At 36.4% G+C, this 15,716-nt stretch overlaps 1 protein-coding gene across 1 annotated transcript in view; it reads right to left on the bottom strand.

The window, feature by feature from the left end:
• LOC140142143 (macrophage mannose receptor 1-like) overlaps positions 1 to 15,716 on the bottom strand; it is a 71,164-nt gene that overhangs the window by 33,241 nt on the left and 22,207 nt on the right. Inside the window, exons 5-17 of the mRNA XM_072164109.1 lie at positions 15,063 to 15,280; positions 14,092 to 14,180; positions 12,842 to 12,913; positions 12,362 to 12,433; positions 11,522 to 11,593; positions 8,289 to 8,401; positions 6,183 to 6,312; positions 4,860 to 4,942; positions 3,777 to 3,896; positions 3,256 to 3,327; positions 2,339 to 2,371; positions 1,511 to 1,669; positions 1,044 to 1,132 (exon numbers count right to left, since the gene is read on the bottom strand). Of these exons, the coding sequence (XP_072020210.1) occupies positions 1,044 to 1,132; positions 1,511 to 1,669; positions 2,339 to 2,371; positions 3,256 to 3,327; positions 3,777 to 3,896; positions 4,860 to 4,942; positions 6,183 to 6,312; positions 8,289 to 8,401; positions 11,522 to 11,593; positions 12,362 to 12,433; positions 12,842 to 12,913; positions 14,092 to 14,180; positions 15,063 to 15,280 (1,322 nt within the window). The remainder of the gene's footprint in view (positions 1 to 1,043; positions 1,133 to 1,510; positions 1,670 to 2,338; positions 2,372 to 3,255; positions 3,328 to 3,776; positions 3,897 to 4,859; positions 4,943 to 6,182; positions 6,313 to 8,288; positions 8,402 to 11,521; positions 11,594 to 12,361; positions 12,434 to 12,841; positions 12,914 to 14,091; positions 14,181 to 15,062; positions 15,281 to 15,716) is intronic.

Here is a 15,716-nt window from a genome sequence, read left to right as displayed (position 1 = left end):
AGCTCTAAGCCATTGTGTGTGTCCAAGGCCACACCATTTTTGTATATGCGGTATAGTGGAATGGCTGTTCGTTTTACCATTTGCCCTCCCATGTTAATCCAGATAACAAAATGCTAATTTAAAGTATCATTGCAAATGAATTTTTATTTTTACTTTTCGGATTTGGCTTTGAGCAATGGTGGCACATACCATGTTTACAGAAAAAATGAAAATTCAATTCCAGACACTGTCAAAATGTCAAACTTTGTATTTTTTGTATTATATTTAAGTAATTAATTGCAGTTTCTTTATTCAACATCATAACCGGTCCATACATGACAAATTTATGATGAATGAAAAGACTTTCATTCAATATTAAAAAAAACCCAAAATTACTCATGGCTAATTTACATAATAATATCATGAATACATAATTAGCTGTAATTAGCTAATTTGCATAATTAATTACTTTTTGTGTATTTTTTGTTATCAATTGAAAGAACTTTGTATACATAGGTGAGCAAAAAAACACGCACCCTGATATCATGTACGGTTCTATTGGCATCAATTTTGCATATTAATTAGCTGAACTTAGTAATTTTTTCAGCTTTAATTTGTCTGCATATTGGCCGAAATTGCTAAAATAGTATATTTGGTTAATTTATTATAATTATTCAATGATAGATTTTTAAATTTAGTTTTCTTTGACAAAGTCAGAAAAGATAAGCATTTAACCTGTGATACATAAATTAACGCTGCTCTTTCAAGCAAGCGTCCAAATAAACCTGTAAAATATCGAAATGTGCCAATTATTTTGTCATTATAGCTATTTGTGGCAGATTTGCATTCCATTTATGAGCATCTTAAAATTGACACTACATCACAATACATTGACCGATTTCAATTCCGTTTTTTGATTTTTGATGCTTTAATAAAGCTCATTCATGTAGAAACATTAAATAACGTGTTTCTGCTGCGCTTAATTTTGAGGTGATATGTCTAATAATAGCACCATAATACCAAATATTATGCTATTATTATGTAATAGCAATAGAGTAACTTACCGACGTTCCATCCTCCCATTCAAATTGTCCCTCATCAGTGATGTCATGGAAACCAATCCATATCCAATCATTCACTGTATTCACACGCACTAAAAAGAAGCAGAAGAATATATTTCACTTGATCTCTGTTGGTTTATGATGATTCTATGGGAGTACATTATTTTACTGCATGGGAGTGGCCTTCATTTCCCATGATCTTCATCTTCATATCTATTTCATTCTTTCTGTTCCAATTGGACCATCGTACTTATACCGAGTACATATGATCAGAGATATGTCGCAAATATGTGTCTCACTTTTGGCCTCTGGCATAACAATGGCCTCCTTTTCTACTATTTTGGTATAAAAATGGGTCACTTTTTCAAATTTTTCTAAAATCAACCTTTTTTGCACCTCCCTGGTGTTAAAATATCATCAGAAGTGTGCCTCAACATGCAATGACCATTTCAACACACACACAAACTTACTTGAGTGATATGACTGCTCCTCAGCACTATGTATGCTCGTCAGTTTAGCCCCAAAAGCTTCACAGCTTGTACGAGCATTGTCATATGTCTTCTTGGTTTGTTCTAGGAAGTAGCAATTTTCATCAAACAAACTCCAGCCAGGAGGGCAATCACCAAGAGCTATAGGGTGAAAAATGAAGCAACTGGTGATCAGAGAATAAATATTGTGTCAGAGCATACTACTAGAGTACAGCAATTAATTTGAAACACGGCAGGTATGAAATACATGACCCATAAAGTCAGAGGTAGTGGAGCTTTGTAATATAGGACTTAAGCTAAATTGTCTGTATTCCAAATCTACAGAAGGTGGAGTGTGTTCTAGCCACAAACTCCTCTCGGATGGTCTGCATCCCCACTTAAAAACTGCTCCATGGGGCTTGTTGTTGTTGTCGTTGATATTGCTATTGTTGTTTTTTATTCAAAAACTTTCCCAAAACGAAAACATATTACATAAACATTATCACAGATTTTTTAAAGTACAATAACATGAAAGTTACCTGTAAAAGCTTTCAATATTTTTTCTAAGATCAGCTGGAATGTCTCATTCTTAGGTACTTTGTCCTGAAGAAGTCAGAGCTACTCTTGATGAAAGCTTGACGGTTCTAAACTTGTCTGATGGCGAACCCGCTATTAACCCCACTAATTTATTGTTATGAATTCCCGTCGTAAAAGCCTATCCCACAATTTGGAAAAATCTTTTCTTGATGTTATGGTTCTGTTGCAAAACCAATCCTTTTCATGCTTTTACCTTGTAAAAAAAATATCTGGATATCTTTTAAGATTACTTACGCACATTGGGTGGAACTGGCTTCACAGGTTGACCTAAAATGACAGTAAAAGAAGGAGAAACAAAAGAAAATAAGCATGACAGAAGTGTCATAGCCAGGGTCAAGGGGTATAGCTGCCCCAGTGAGAAGAGAGAGGGAGATAAGGTGTGTTGCTATTAGTATTGGTGAATAGCAGCGGGAGTTTCCCTTGAATTTTCCTTTCCTTTGCAAGCAAATAAAACAGCAGCGGAATATATTGGTGAATGCCAATAAAAACTCACTCCATTCTAGCAGGGTATAGACAAGAATAAATTCTTAAGCATAAATTGATAACACCATCATAAACCAGTGATTGCGACAGTTGCTACCATTCCTGGATTGGGTGAATTATACTATAGAGCACCAAGATAGAGGGAGAATTACCATTTACTACTCTACTGTTCTTGAAAATGACTGCTAATTTGAAAAAAAATATTTATCAAAAAAATTGTAACAAAGAAATAATAAGGGATTTGTAAAATGCTATCTGACAAAAGGATGCAAAGCGCTATGGAAAGAAAGAAAGCAGGAAACAATAAACCACAGAGAGTAGAGATTGAAGGAGAGGTGGGTTTTGAGGAGAATCGGTGTTATTGATATTCCTGATGCACTATGGGCCACAATGGCCTCATCCCAATACCATAGTTCAATAATCTCAATTAAACAGTAACAATGCAAAATTTGACTTCAAGCTGCAGAGTATGAGTTTTTGTACCCAAATTTTCAAAGGTCATTCAATGAATGTACAAATGTATTGGGTTCAAAGAACTGTGCCCTGATAGATGAACATGTTGTGGATCGTAGTGATGGCGATTGATTTCAAAGGTGGGGGCAGCATTAGAGAAGGTTCTGTCACCATCATGCTTGCGAGATCAAGTGATTGCAGTTTCAAGCACTTACCTACAGGAACCTTACAGACAAAAGCCTGAAGACCAAAGCAATTATCAGTGCTCCATTGACCAGATTCCGTGCCTGAAAATGAGAAACCATATCAATACCATTTATTAATATTTCTAATCTGGCAAAGTTTAACATTTAGTCCTTGTTGTCACTTTGTCTTCTGTCTTCTTTGATTCTAGTGGGCCGTCTAGTGGGTACTTATGATGTCAACAATAATTGCATCAGCCGATAGTAATTCAATGGTGATTACTTTCCCATACATGTTGGAAAACTGAAGCTCACAGAGCAGCTATTTTAGCACTTCCCATCTTTGCGTGAGTGCATAATTATACAACATTTATACTCTGCATATTGGCTATGTGGTCTAAGAGGCTGGAAAATCACTAATTAAAGGGTAATTTTTCATTGCACAGTGTTTTCAGGTCTACAATGCAAATTTTCACTTGAGACATTTGTTTTAATGTTCAATTTTCAAAATTTTCTCTTCATTTTCTGCCTCTGTTTAAAAAAATGCTTCTTGCCTGTAAATATTGTTCCACAATCAGGAGAGCCAGTGATATCTGATGGCTGGTTGGCGTTCCAGTTGGTATAGCTCATAGGTGAACCATCACTCCAAGCAAATATACCATCAATAGCAACATCTGAGGAATATACACGAATACAGTAATTAATTGACTGATTCATCAATTGATGGATTGAATGGATGATTGATTAAGTGACTGATTAATTGATCAACTGATTGATTGATCAACTGATTGATTGATCAACTGATTGATTGATCAACCAATTGATTGATCAACCAATTGATTGATTGATTGATCAACTCGTCACTGTTCTAGCATATTATGACGATTTTTTGACAAAATTAGTTATGAATCTCTGATAACCCCTAATCTACAGATGAAATTTTAAGAAAAAGTTGCAATTCAATAATGAGATATTGGGCTAATTAATTCGACGTATGAACATTATTTTATATAGACCACTTGGCATCTGACGTCATTGCCCGGCAGTATGCGCGCGCATTATGGCAATTTCAATTGTTCTTTGCCCTGCAGTGTGCGTACGCATCGTAGTCTGCTAAGGGCACGTGCATTTTAAATCGCCCGCCACATTTCATATAGTACAGGAAAGCCATTGAACAGTGTAGCGGCTCGTTCGAGCATATCGATAGACGAGTCCCGCCTTTGTTGATAAACAGTGATGTCAAGTGGTCTATAAGATTCACTGACATGTGATTCAGAATGTAATGTTCTGACATACTGGCATATGACTGGTGCATCAGATTTCAACTTTATTGTCATTCTGACATTCAGGCATATGACAAATATTGTATAATAACAGTATAATGTAATAAGTTTATAAATTCAAAACTGCAAGCTCTGACATGTGCGATTGTGCGAGTATGGACGAACAACAATGAAATGATTGATCAACTGATTGATCAACTGATTGATTGATGAACTTTTTCTCAACTGATTGATTAATCGACCTATTAATTAATTGATTGATCAACTGCTTGATAATTTGATATGGATAGTATATCTCATCTCATAAACTAAGTTTGAGTGATTCATTGATTAACAGATTGATCGATACCTTACCTGACATTCCAATCCATATATCAGTGATACCAACATTTTGAAGTTCTTCAAATAAGCTGACAACATAGTTATTCTCAACAGCACTGCAATTAATTAATTAGCATAGATCAAAACAAATTACTTTGGTTTTAAAAATCAAAGCATTTAAGTCTGAAATTCGCCGAAGTAATTACAGAACGAAATAAATAAAATTAAAATCATGGTTGATTTGGGAAAGAATGTCATGTAAATCCATGCAGCGTTTAATAGATGTTATGTAAATTAAAGTTCATTCATCCTCTGCTATATGATAGGTGGATGAACATAGATAATATAATAGGTTTATATAACCCAAAATTAATTTAAACATTTTCTTCAAAATGTTTACTGGGATAGCTATGTTATTTGTATTTACTGGGTAGCTTTGTTATTTGTGACAGAAGATGCATTTTGAATTTGTTTTGTCTCAGAATGGAAGCGAACACTTTAACCATTGATCCCATATACGTGAACGAGTTATTGTGATATGGAATTTGTGGCAGAAGAGGCATTTTGAAGGTATTTTGTCTCGGACAGGAAGTGACCTCTTAATGACCTTTGACTCTAAATCTGTGAACAATAAAAGAAATTTAAAAAAAAATGGAATTCATAAGTCCCACCCCACTACCCTTAACTTCAATCCGACCCACCCCTGGATACGTAAAAGAGGTTTAGCAAAGAAGTGCATGCAAATTGGCTGCTGCTGTAGATTGGGGGGGGGGGGTATTTCCCTCATTTAATACATCCCAGTGGGCACAGTATTGATAAATTATCAAAGTTGTATTTAGGTTGAATCAACAGTTTGTTAAAGCCATATTATAACATTTCCGTAAAAATAGATTATATTTATTTTCCATAAAATGTTAGTTTTTACTGTCAGATATCTCCCCTTTTTATTTTGAGCCGAAAAAGTGAGGTAAAGCATAGAAAATTGGAATTTACGTGTACGTACTGCGCATACGTGTTCGACTAATATTTCCATCGTAATAATAAAACGCCGGTTCCATCGTTTTATTCAAAATCTTGGATTTTAACAAAACTACAGCACCTAAAGTCTTGATTTTTGCAGAGTATCTTTATTGACTAAAGTACATTACAATCGTGTAAAACAAGAATTTAAAAAAAAATTGAGGGCGTTCTCCTCAGCAAATGTTATAATATGGCTTTAAATGACAGTTGGATTGGACAGTTTGCGTTAATATCAAATTGCACTCCACATCAAATTTTTCATGTAAATCTTGTGTTTTCTCGAAAAGTGTTGTAATAAAAACTAAAAAGATGAATAACGAATAAATTAATGCAAACCTTAAAATGTTAACCATGAAAGACCCTTGTGTTTCACAGTAGTGTTTTGAATCAGTCCAAGTGTATTTATTATGTGTGTTGACCTGGTAACAGTTGCCACGGAAAATTCTCCAGCCAGATGGACATACTCCTGTAAAGCAAAAACAATCATAATTATAGTAAGACTATAGTAGTAGAAAATGTACACAAATATTTATATTATCAGGTCAAGGGGTGTTATCGTGAATTACGTATAGAACTAAATGTTTAGCAAATTGATTTCATGATGCTTGTTTCAAAATACAGTAGTATTTTTCTCTAAAGGTTTAGGGAAAAATCTGGATTTCCAAATATTTCCTCTATATACATTGAATTTTGTTTCCACAGTTGGTATGTTGTACAGTAGGGGTAAAAACTGGAATTCCAGTCTATCAACCATGTAAAAAAGACTGTATTACCGATATCCTCTATGGGTCCCACGGTTGGTAAATTGTGTAATGACTTTAAATTACCTGGAAATCATGGCTCTGTAGAGGAAAAGAGTGGAGTTCCTGTCCATAATTTTGTTTAAAAAAACCTGGAAATCTGATATCCTCTATGGGTCCCTGGACTGGTAAATTGTGTAATGATTTAAAATTATCTGCAAATCCTGTAGGGAAAAAACTGGAATTCCAGTCTATAATCATGTAAAAAAAACCATGGAAATCCGAGTTCCTCTATTATGGGGAGGTGGGCATGATTTATCTAGAATAGCCCAATGCGAGCCACTACGTCGAACGTAACCTGTGGTCGGTTCTTTTGATGCGTTATAACCATCCAGCAAGCTATAGGGGCCTGTGTTATGAACATCCAGTGCACATTTGTCTAATATTTCCACCGTAATAGTTAAATATCGTTTCATACGTTTTATTTAAAATCGCAGATTTGGTCATAATTGCAGCACCTTAATAAAGTACATTACAATCGTGTAAAACGGGATTTAGAAAAACATTGAGGGCGTTCTCCTCAGCAAATGAAGGGGTGAATCATGGTCATAAGACATGGCAAAAATATCGCTACAAAACAACAAACATCTTGTACTTTTCCTTTCCTTACATTGAGTAAAAAATGTATTTTGTGTTAATCATTTTGCAAAATTAGTGTTTTTACTACAAAACTGTGTTTATATTTCATGAATAATTAATTAATGTACTTCTGAGAGTGCACAGTCACTTTAAGGGGGTTCAAAACGATGTTTCTGGAAAACAGAAACTGAATTTAGAACCATTTGAATAGATTGAATAAGTTAAGCTAAATACACTGAGCAAAATAGTTTTTGTTTGAAGGAAATCGGACATACGGTTGTCAAGATATGCATGTTTTTAGTTTCTTTGTATTCTATTGTTTTTGCCAATATATTGATGAAGTTAATGAGGAAAATTGGCAAAATGTGCTCATGAATATTCATGTTTGCCAATATTATACCAATATCTTATGAATAAACCTTCATACTACTTTTATTTTATATGATTTTGACATGAAACTTTGCCAATGTGTTTCTATGGCCTAAAAACATTACCATGTGATTTTTCCGCCCATCTAATTTGCATATTTGCATAATTAATTAGCATTATACTTAAGGCTAATTAATTATGCAAATATGCAAATTAGATTTGCGGGAAAATCACATGTTAAAGGTTTAGGTCATAGAGACACATTGGCAAAGTTTCAGGTCAAAATTTTAAAGGTAAAAGTAGTATGAAGGTTTATTCATAAAATATTGGGAAAATATTGGCAAAAATTAATATTAATGAGCACATTTTGCCAATTTTCTTCATTAACTTCATCAATATATTGGCAAAAACAATAGAATACAAAGAATCTTTCAACAGCAATATCTCAAAAACCGTTTGTCCGATTTGGCTCAAATTTTAGAATTAAGATTATTTTGCATATCTCTCTGCACCAAGTCTATTTTAATCTCAATCAGAGCAACTTGATTTTGCCTTTCGTACCACCTTAAGGGCCTTACCTAGTTTTACAACACGGTGGTTGGCATGGCCAGGGCCATAATTCACCACCCTCATAATTGGTGAAAAGAATTATGTATTCATTCTGTGTATCATTATAAATATTCCATATACTCACCTTCAGGTTTTTCACAGATAAATTTTTTTCCTGTTGGACATGCCATTGTATTCCATTGTCCATCTGCTGATGTGCTGACAACCTCTGCGCAATTTCCACCCATACTGGAATAACTGTAATATAACAAAATTCAGTTTCTGTCATTAGCAGCTCAGAAAACCACTAACAATTTGTGATAAAATCACAAAAATAGAGTCATTACTAAAACTTATTTTGAGTTTATGAGCACCTAATTGTTACATTTGTAATAAATGGCAACTGATAAATGTGTGAATGGCTCATTGGCGCAGAGTTGAAAATACCGAGTTAATTAACCGCATGAGTACTATATTATATATAACTGCTGATTGGCTACATGAAGACTGTTATGGTTTATTGAACCAATCAGCAACATTGTAAGAATGGTGGTAGGGCTGAAGAGGAGTGACATTAAATATCTAGAGAACCTATACATTTGCTTCAAGTTCTGTAGTGATGTCAAATTGTCTGAGCTCGTACAAGGGCAGTTTGCTAGCACATTTGCGGTGCAACCGCAAACAATCATTGACATCACTACCAATACTACCGAATCAGCAGGTAGTAGGCATACTCATGTGGTTACATATGGTTTGCCTACAAAAACGAAATGCATCTACGCACAGTTTCCACCTCGATAGACCCAAATACACATTATTTCCAAGCATAGCGAGCCTCTACGTTTATACTACACGGTTGAGTGCATAGCATCATAAGAGCTGTGTGAGTTCTAGTGGAAAATAGGCATCTGTGATTGGTTTTTGTCAAAAAGTGTTCCCTTACGTCAACAGATAATGCAATTCAATGTTTATAGCAAGGCGAATGTGGTAGTATGTTGAAAACGACCTATCCAAACACTATTTTTGACCAAAATGTAGGTATTAGAAGTCAAAACCTCAAGTGTTCCTTATAATATTTTTTTCAAATTTTACGTCTTTCAATGAAAGAGCATTGTCCATATACTAGCTTCATTTCAATGAGCAATGGCCAATTCTGTTTAAATTGCAAGTCTTGTGCAAAATGCTATACTATTTTTGCCTGTTTTGTCATACGGTTGTAAATTCAATGAACTATAACTTTGCTAAAGAGCGCTTACGAATTGATATGATAAATGTGGTGTTTTCAATTGATAAACAACTCTCCCATAGAATGAACCATCCTGACATTGTTCAACATACTGAACACTCGTTTTCTAACCTAGGTCAGGTTATCCAGTTGCCCAGTTAGTTACGTTAGTACCATATCCAGTTGCCCAGTTAGTTACGTTAGTACCATAAGGCCATTCATTTCCACCGGGTACAGGTGTTAGTGATATGGATACTAACCTATTATCAGGTTGTTCTGGTGCCCAGTTAGTGTATGGTCTTACATTAACACCATCAGGTCATTGATATCCACCGGGTACGCCACTTATCTAAGGTGTTAGTGATATGGATACTAACCTATTATCAGGATGTCCTGGTGCCCAGTTTGTGTATGCCCAGCAAACACAAAAACGTTTTAAAAACGTTTTAAATAAGTTATATTTTGGCTTTTGGTTTAGGTAAAAATGTTTTAATAACATTAAAATGTCGGGTTTTATAAAGGTCATGAAAACATTTTAAAACGTTTTGTATGAAAACACACTACAACAATATTTTTTAAATGTTTTCAAAATGCTATTGTAAACTACTTTTGAAAACATATTTTGCCTAATATTTTGTCAACACTTAAATACCATAATGTTAAAATATTTGCACCCAGCAAACACAGAAATGTTCTTAAGATGTTATTTTCAAAACGTTTTAATAACATTTAAATGTCGGGTTATATAAAGGTCGTGGAAACATTTTTAAAACGTTATTGCAAATATTTTGGTCAAACATTTTTCGCAAAACATTTTTTCAACCCTAAAATAACATTCCGTTTAGAAGGTATTGTATCAAGTTTTCAAAAATGTTTTTGGAATGTTATTAAAACGTTTTTATACCCTTTATATAACCCGACATTTAAACGTTTTCTGTAAATCATTTTGTGTTCGCTGGGCAGTAGATTATCATAAAATGTTTTTTAATGTTATGAAACGTTTTATACCCTTAATATACCCTTTTTATAACCCGACATTTAAACGTTTTCTGACAACCTTTTTATAACCTATTGTGAATGATGTCGAAAACGTTTTGTGTTTGCTGGGTGGTCCTACGTTAGCACCATAAGGCCACGTTGTATATCCACCGGGTACGCCACTTATCTAAGGTGTTAGTGATATGGATACTAACCTATTATCAGGATGTCCTGGTGCCCAGTTTGTGTATGGTCCTACGTTAGCACCATAAGGCCACGTTGTATATCTGCCATGTATACCACTAATCTAATGTGTAAGTGTTATGGATACTAACCTATTATCAGGATGTCCTGGTGCCCAGTTAGTGTATGGTCCTACGTTAGCACCATAAGGCCACGTTGTATATCTGCCATGTATACCACTAATCTAATGTGTAAGTGTTATGGATACTAACCTATTATCAGGATGTCCTGGTGCCCAGTTAGTGTATGGTCCTACGTTAGCACCATAAGGCCATGTTGTATATCTGCCAGGTATACCACTAATCTAATGTGTAAGTGTTATGGATACTAACCTATTATCAGGTTGCCCTGGTGCCCAGTTAGTGTATGGTCCTACGTTAGCACCATAAGGCCACGTTGTATATCTGCCAGGTATACCACTAATCTAATGTGGTAGTGTTATGGATACTAACCTATTATCAGGATGTCCTGGTGCCCAGTTAGTGTATGGTCCTACGTTAGCACCATAAGGCCACGTTGTATATCTGCCATGTATACCACTAATCTAATGTGGTAGTGTTATGGATACTAACCTATTATCAGGATGTCCTGGTGCCCAGTTAGTGTATGGTCCTACGTTAGCACCATAAGGCCACGTTGTATATCTGCCATGTATACCACTAATCTAATGTGTAAGTGTTATGGATACTAACCTATTATCAGGATGTCCTGGTGCCCAGTTAGTGTATGGTCCTACGTTAGCACCATAAGGCCACGTTGTATATCTGCCAGGTATACCACTAATCTAATGTGTAAGTGTTATGGATACTAACCTATTATCAGGTTGCCCTGGTGCCCAGTTAGTGTATGGTCCTACGTTAGCACCATAAGGCCACGTTGTATATCTGCCATGTATACCACTAATCTAATGTGTAAGTGTTATGGATACTAACCTATTATCAGGATGTCCTGGTGCCCAGTTAGTGTATGGTCCTACGTTAGCACCATAAGGCCACGTTGTATATCTGCCATGTATACCACTAATCTAATGTGTTAGTGTTATGGATACTAACCTATTATCAGGATGTCCTGGTGCCCAGTTAGTGTATGGTCCTACGTTAGCACCATAAGGCCACGTTGTATATCTGCCATGTATACCACTAATCTAATGTGTAAGTGTTATGGATACTAACCTATTATCAGGATGTCCTGGTGCCCAGTTAGTGTATGGTCCTACGTTAGCACCATAAGGCCACGTTGTATATCTGCCAGGTATACTACTAATCTAATGTGTAAGTGTTATGGATACTAACCTATTATCAGGATGTCCTGGTGCCCAGTTAGTGTATGGTCCTACGTTAGCACCATAGGGCCACGTTGTATATCTGCCAGGTATACCACTAATCTAATGTGTAAGTGTTATGGATACTAACCTATTATCAGGATGTCCTGGTGCCCAGTTAGTGTATGGTCCTACGTTAGCACCATAAGGCCACGTTGTATATCTGCCAGGTATACCACTAATCTAATGTGTAAGTGTTATGGATACTAACCTATTATCAGGATGTCCTGGTGCCCAGTTAGTGTATGGTCCTACGTTAGCACCATAAGGCCACGTTGTATATCTGCCAGGTATACCACTAATCTAATGTGTAAGTGTTATGGATACTAACCTATTATCAGGATGTCCTGGTGCCCAGTTAGTGTATGGTCCTACGTTAGCACCATAAGGCCACGTTGTATATCTGCCAGGTATACCACTAATCTAATGTGGTAGTGTTATGGATACTAACCTATCATCAGGATGTCCTGGTGCCCAGTTAGTGTATGGTCCTACGTTAGCACCATAAGGCCACGTTGTATATCTGCCAGGTATACCACTAATCTAATGTGTAAGTGTTATGGATACTAACCTATTATCAGGATGTCCTGGTGCCCAGTTTGTGTATGGTCCTACGTTAGCACCATAAGGCCACGTTGTATATCTGCCAGGTATACCACTAATCTAATGTGGTAGTGTTATGGATACTAACCTATTATCAGGATGTCCTGGTGCCCAGTTAGTGTATGGTCCTACGTTAGCACCATAAGGCCACGTTGTATATCTGCCAGGTATACCACTAATCTAATGTGTAAGTGTTATGGATACTAACCTATTATCAGGATGTCCTGGTGCCCAGTTAGTGTATGGTCCTACGTTAGCACCATAAGGCAACGTTGTATATCTGCCATGTATACCACTAATCTAATGTGTAAGTGTTATGGATACTAACCTATTATCAGGATGTCCTGGTGCCCAGTTAGTGTATGGTCCTACGTTAGCACCATAAGGCCACGTTGTATATCTGCCAGGTATACCACTAATCTAATGTGTTAGTGTTATGGATACTAACCTACACTAAGCCAAAAAAGAAACTTATAATTTTTCACAAGGTCGTATCTTAAAATCCTGCCCATCAAAATTAACCAAAATGACACACATGATTGCCTCAATACTCCACTCTAAACACATGTCAATAACCAAGCAGTTGTCCAACTGACACAATAGCAAAATGCAGTGATATGGAACAGCTTCCTGGACCACATTCACAGCCCTAGTGGCACCAAGCAAACGAAATCTGTGAGAACGGCATCTTGAATCACAGGTCACAAACTTACCAGGATCATTATGTCACATGTCCAAGCAAATAATGAAGTCCTTTAGTAACGGGTATGTCCACCGTGCGCTTGCACGCATGCTGTGCACCTGCTTCTCATGCTTCCAACCAAGCTCCTGATGATATCCTGGGGAAGATTGCCCCATGCTTCCCGTTACTAAAGGACTTCATTATTTGTTTGGACATGTGACATGATGATCCTGGTAAGTTTGTTTTGACTCTCTTTAATGTTTTTAACTTAATGTTGTTAAAATTGTTGGCTGTGACCTGTGATTCAAGATCATTCTCACAGATTTCTTTTGCTGGGTGCCAATAGGGCTGTGAATGTGGTCCAGGAAGTTGTTCCATATCAGTGCATTTTGCGGTTGTGTCAGTTGGCCAACTGATTGGTTGCTTACATGTGTTTTGAGTAGAGTATTGAGGCAATCCTGTGTGTAATTTTAGTTAATTTTGATAGACAGGATTTTAAGATATGACCTTGTGAAAAATGATAAATTTCTTTTTTGGCTTAGTGTATTATCAGGATGTCCTGGTGCCCAGTTAGTGTATGGGCCTACGTTAACACCATAAAGCCACGTTGTATGTCTGCCAGGTATACCACTAAATGTGTAAGTGTTATGGATACTAACCTATTATCAGGATGTCCTGGTGCCCAGTTAGTGTATGGTCCTACGTTAGCACCATAAGGCCACGTTGTATATCTGCCAGGTATACCACTAATCTAATGTGTAAGTGTTATGGATACTAACCTATTATCAGGTTGTCCAGGTGCCCAGTTAGTGTATGGTCTTATGTAAGCACCGTCAGGCCATTGGTATACACCAGGTACACCACTTATCTAAGGTGTTAGTAATATGGATACTAACCTATTATCAGGTTGTCCAGGTGCCCAGTTAGTGTATGGTCCTATGTCAGCACCATCAGGCCATTGATATACACCAGATGTACCACTTGTCTGAAATATGAAACATTCAAAACACAATAATTTCATTATTATTAAATTGAATCACATTCTAAGTTGCGTTGCATTTAATAAATAAGTTGGGGGTCACGTACCCTGGGTGCCACGCACCTGGGGGTGCTGACTTGACCAATTCAGCATTGATTCTGCGCCCCCTTCAAGCCATTAAAGTCAAAATTTTCGTGCACATTTCAGCAAAAAATCGTTTGAAAGATCAATTTAAGACCGATATATACACTGAAATCTAAACTAGAGTCAGGGTGACTCTAAAAGCAGAGTCCAGCCACTCTGCATCTCTATTTCTAAAACGACTCCATATTGGGAGTCATGATTCCCTTGAAGAGTCATAATTTGTTGACTCCACTAAAGAGTCTCAATATGGAGTCATTTTAGGCATAGAGTCACACAGTGGTTGGACTCAGCTTCTAGAGTATCCCAGACTCCATTTATAGAGTCACCCCGGCTCCATTACAGGGTCACTTCGATAGTCCGACTCCGTGTAGGAAAGCTTACTATTATTAGCTTTACCTCATGGTCAGCACATCTTTTAAGGATGATAAACAAATTGAAACAAAACACCCTACCAAAATACATGTGAAAATTAAAGTCAAAAGTGACAAAATCCAATTTGTCAAAAATGTACACTGTTCATTTCATATCTGACCGACATGTTTTTTTACCCCATGAGAACTACCTATCGATTGGCCAAAAAGAAGTTTTCACTATCAGCAATCAGCAACATTTCACCACACAAAATATTGGGGTGAATTATTTGCAAAGTTCCACTCTGATTGGTGTTTAAAGTGAAGATGTCATGTAATTGACCAATCAAAGGCAACGTTAGATCAGCAGGAAGTGCTCAGGAAGTTAACTTACAATATCACTTGCTCCTATCCATATGTCTGTTTTGTATGTGGATCCCTGTAACGTGACAAGATCTTGTTCTTCTTGGCTCTCTACACTTATCAATGCTCCTCCAAGAGCTAGACAGTAATTGTTAGCATCCGACCATGTGTAGTCATTTGAGTAATATTTATAGCAAGCAGAGGCTGCAGACATCCAACCATTGGACTCATCACATTTGATAATAAAATCTAAAATTAAAATGGAAATGGTGCAAAACATTTTTGAGTTATTTTGATTTTACTGCTTCCCCTCCCGCTTATGGTCAAAATTGGATAAAATCACTGAAATAATGCATATCCCCAAATATTTTATCAATAATAACATGTAATTTTGGCAAATAATGATCACTAAAAAAATCACAAATAAGACCACTTGACATCATTGTTTATCACCAAAGGCAAGGGACTGGTCTATCGATATGCTTGAACGAACCGCTACACTGTTCAATGGCTTTCTTGTAGGCTACTACTATATGAAATGTGGTGAGTGATTTAAAATGTACGTGCCCTGAGCAAACTACGATGCGTACGCACACTGCAGGGCAAAGAACAATGGAAATTGCTATAACTCGCACGCATACTGCCGGGCAATGATTCGACATGTCAAGTGGTCTAGATTGCAAAT

Source organism: Amphiura filiformis, chromosome 20 (genome assembly GCF_039555335.1).
Source record: "Amphiura filiformis chromosome 20, Afil_fr2py, whole genome shotgun sequence".
NCBI lineage: Eukaryota > Metazoa > Echinodermata > Ophiuroidea > Amphilepidida > Amphiuridae > Amphiura > Amphiura filiformis.
Note: the sequence above shows the minus strand (reverse complement) of the source record. Positions and strands in the feature narration are given on the sequence as shown.